The sequence below is a fragment of the Oryzias melastigma genome, linkage group LG13 (assembly GCF_002922805.2).
Source record: "Oryzias melastigma strain HK-1 linkage group LG13, ASM292280v2, whole genome shotgun sequence".
NCBI lineage: Eukaryota > Metazoa > Chordata > Actinopteri > Beloniformes > Adrianichthyidae > Oryzias > Oryzias melastigma.
In genome coordinates, this window is record NC_050524.1 from 24,482,983 (window position 1) to 24,487,399 (window position 4,417).

The 4,417-nt window shown below is 41.4% G+C and overlaps 1 protein-coding gene across 1 annotated transcript in view; it reads right to left on the reverse strand.

The window, feature by feature from the left end:
- The window catches only part of LOC112136445 (calsyntenin-2), a 425,180-nt gene that overhangs the window by 43,089 nt on the left and 377,674 nt on the right, over positions 1 to 4,417 (reverse strand). Inside the window, exon 11 of the mRNA XM_024258148.2 lies at positions 3,510 to 3,658. Within this exon, the coding sequence (XP_024113916.1) occupies positions 3,510 to 3,658 (149 nt within the window). The remainder of the gene's footprint in view (positions 1 to 3,509; positions 3,659 to 4,417) is intronic.

Consider the following 4,417-nt stretch of genomic DNA (forward strand, 5'->3'; position numbering starts at 1 on the left):
TCGCTGCTTGTGGGTGTCGCCCATTTAGAGCCGCCCTCGGCCGCGTGTCTGTGTTTCACCCATGAAAAAAAAAAAACACTTTCAAACATTTCCAAAGATGGATTTGCATACCATATCTCTACCTTGAGTAAATGCTGTTTACTTATATAGCGCTTTCTGCCCTCCTTCGAAGAAAAAGCGCTTCAGTCACAGACCCATTCACCCATTCACACACTGGTGGTGGCACCGCTGCCGAACACTGGCGCCAACCTTCCACATGAGGCAATTCGGGGTTCAGTGTCTTGCCCAAGGACACTTGGACAAATGGGCGGGGAAGGCGGGAATCGAACCCACAATCTTCCGATCAGGAGTCGACCACCCACCGCTGCACCACGGCCGCCCTAGCCAGAGTATCCCCAACCATCGCTACACTGGTCGTAGCCATGGCCAAGCACCGCTAGGTGAGCGGAGAAGTTTAGCAGTTGAGAGGTGAAGCGAGTGGATGAGCACTGCTAGCGAAGCGGTGAAGCTAATAGCGGCCGAGCACCGCTAGCTTGGTGGAGAAATTGGGTGTAAGTATTGGCCTGGGGGAAGGTTCTTCCAGCAAAAACTATTCCTGAAAAGGGTTTGTTTTTCACTTTGTGACATCAGCTTCTGAGAACCTGCTCGTTTTTGTGAGTTCGGAGGGGCTAATCTTGAGAACACAAAATTTTAGAGGAAGGCTTAGAAATTCTTCAAAAGATCAAAATACAGGCGGCTTTTCATTTTGGCTTTTCACCGATGCGTAACACATACTAACATGAAGGGTGGCCTGTCAGCACAAAACCACTTTTCTCTGCAACAGAATCAGCTGATTTATGCTAACTGCATAAGCATGTCACTTTTCTCCTTTTCTCCATTTCCGAATCTGCTGGAATTACGTTAACTTTTACTAACGGTTGAAAACTTGTGGTAGCCAAAAGAATTGTCTAAGCTCAAGTGCTGAGGGTTAAATCATGACAGCTATTGCACCATAGAATTTGCAGCAAATTTTACAGCGGATAAGTTCTAATGTTAATAAAAGATTTCCATTAATGAGAGCAAATTCCATTTTTCATGCAAAACAATCAACTGTGTCCCTGTGTTAAGCAGTTGCAGTTCTGCATAGAAAATATCAAATTTTCCACATAGCCAAAGTTAAAGCCAGGTCCTATTCCTGTTTGTCAGCGTCAGTATGGGTGAATGGACAATTCTGGGACGTGGTCTACGTGAAAAATAGATCCACTAGAAACTGTTCACTTCTGGACCATCTTGTAGACTGTTCAGTGGAACTTTATTGACTGAAAACACTGATTGCTAATCTAAGTACAATTGTTTTAGGTTTCAGATTTGAAATCAAATGTTTGGTGGGACTGAGGCTTTAGATTATAATTGAGTACAGTGGTATCTCGTTTATCGCAGGGGATACGCTCCATCTGCAAAGTAGGATCTCAGATGTTTTAGAGCTGTAAAACTCACTCCTCATTACACTCTTTAATACAGCTTTATAAGACAGACATAAACATTTTACTCCTTTCTTGTTTAAACTCTCAAACTTTAAAGCTTAATAGAAAAATAAGGCCAGTATTATAAAATTAAAAAAGGGTTTTGTATCTTTCACTCTCACACGACTCGATACGCTTCTCAATACATGCTCCATCAATCGATACATAAAGGATTCCTATAACTTTTTGGCGATACAATACAGTTGGACTATTTTACAAAAAAAAAACCCATTAAAATCTAAAGATTTCTTATTTCTATGGCATTTAAAGCTATAAATAATAATGCACTGCATTTGACAGAGAAATGTTTTCAGGTATTGACATGGAAGAAGCAAGCTTATGATTGGACATGTTTTTGTTTGGAGCGCATGAACAAAAAGAGAAAGATGGTAAAAAAAAAAAAAACAGAAAGATAAATGGCAGTTTGTCAGAAATTGATTATTTACCTATTGATTGTTTTTTTTATCTTTTAACCAACATAATCTTGTTCGTATCTATGATTTTCAAAGACACTGCATTTGCTCTATCAATTTTCAATACATCCGTAACCGATACGCTGTTACTCCAACTGCCTGATCGATTTTTTTTTTTATACCTATCTAATATCTTTTGCATCCCTAATAAAAACTGGGATCTGATTACGTTGAAGGTACACATGCAGCGTCTCTGTACAGAAAACAAGACACGGTAGAGATTGATTGACAAGGCCAACAGTCAGTCAGAATGCAGAACACAGTGTGCTGAAAAATCCACAAAATACAAAGATCATGAAAGGTGAAGCAGGATATATCAATCTTATAATACAAGATTAAAGTATTTTTCTCCAAAATTGTATGGTTTATGAAATTCTTGGATGAGTTGTCACTGAAAGCCTTAATTAGTTTTTTGCAAACACAGGAATTTGTGTTGAGCAACAGCAACAAAACCTTTTTAATTCCCGTGGAACATTCAGCTCCTTTGTTTGCTTGTGCAGAGTGATGCTGTCCACCAGCGGGAGCAGCTTTTCCAACATTTGCTGACAAGTTCTGGAAAGAGGCCAACTCTAGGGCTCTCGGTAACTAATGAAGTAAAAGGGAAGTTTTCTGGAGTTGCACTGAAAGCTCACAGTCCTATTGAATCTCCAGTCAGGTGTTTAAGTGGAAAACCCTTCGCACATTAGCCTAACACGTCCGCAAGGAGTGCATTAAACTGTTTCTACATCTTCCACGCAGTCAGGCGTGCGTGCAGCTGTGGCAGCCAGCATTGCAGTCAGCAGTCTGCCAGAAAAACTTAATTTACACAACACTTAGCAATGATGCAAGCTTAGCTTTCATTAGCATAATGTATTCCTTGATAATCTGAGCGCCTCTAGCTTCGATGACTGCGCTTCATTACCACCAGGCTGCGCCGCACACACGTCACACACATTTCTGCTGCGCTAGTTGAAGTCCTTGAGCGTGCGGTCGAGCGTCCACACCAACAGGAGAAAGAGGAGCCACAGCGGTGCTGCAGGGGTCTCCATATATTTAAAACAATCATGAATTTTAATGACAACCCGCCAAGGGAGGCTGTGTTACCAGCCAGCTTCTCTCTCTGCGTTCGGCACACATACATAATCGCACACCCTGTTTAGGCAACCCCGACGCCTCTCGCAAAACCAGTCCAGAATTATTAATACATGACATGAAAATGTAAAGGCTGGCCCCCGGTGGTGACAAGGAGCCCAGTGTGGTGCACTAAGGAAAGGGGAAGTGACAGCGGAGGGGAAAGAGATACATGGAACCCTGAGAGAAAGAGGGCTGTAAATCAGTGTTCACAAAGGGATTTATTACATCCCGTCAGGCTGTGTTGTTCTGCCACTTAACATAAGCGCAGAGGTGAGATAACTCCTCCGATATCTTGGAGACGCTGCTCGAGGAACCACAGGAGATACCAAACGCGCGGGAAAACCGCACACAGAGAGGGAGGAGAAAAGTCAAAGCGACAGACGAAAAACAGCCTGGAATAAGAAAAAGGTGGTGCACTTACTGAACAGAGGTGGAGATTTTCAGACGCCGGATGCCTGGCGTGGGAAACTGGCGGGAGTTGATGTAGGAAACCTTCCTCACAGCGGTGTTGATGTTTTGCAAGTCCTCTGCCTCCATTACCAGGATGGACTGAGCTGGATTAAAGTGGAACTAGTGGAAAAACCCAAAACAGACATTATTTTAGCAGAAAAAATCATTCATAGCAAAACTGCTAATTGGGATTGTGCATCATTTTTATAAGAAAAATCAATAATGGTGGGCAGACGAAATAAACAGCCTTTATTGTCCTTCATGTGCAAAACTGCAGCAGGATTAATTTTATTTATTTCTCATCTGCCATCTCCTTGGATATGTGCATGATTGTTTAGTCGTTAAATGCTTCATTTTGTTTCCAGATAGAACAGAGTTCTGTTGGGTCTGCAGAACCAGAGAGCGTAGTAAACACGTTTGCTGACCTCCACCCTGAAAATCACCCGGCAATAGTGCTGTAGGGTTAATAATGGACGTTCTATTGTTTTGAGTCTAGTCAACATTAAAGAGACACATTACAGTAATCTAAATCCGTCATCACAGGGGTTGACCAATACGGGTGCGGCAGGTTTTTGGGTTAGCAGAAGGTTGTAGACAGAAGAAATTGGATATTAAATAGATTGCAAGTGTGTTTTGCAATACTCTTGTTTGACCACCTTAAAGTCCCCCTATGATTATTATTATTTTTTTTATTAAAAAAAAAAGTTCCCAGTAGTGTTTTACTTATGATTATGAAGTTTTTAACCAAATCCCACAACTTAAATGTCGTAAAAAGCCATTCTTCATGTTGATCTGTATGGAAGCCCAAACTGTTCTTAATTAAATAAATAAATACAACATTATTTAATCAAGCAACACTCCAATAAAAGTCTTTTCAAT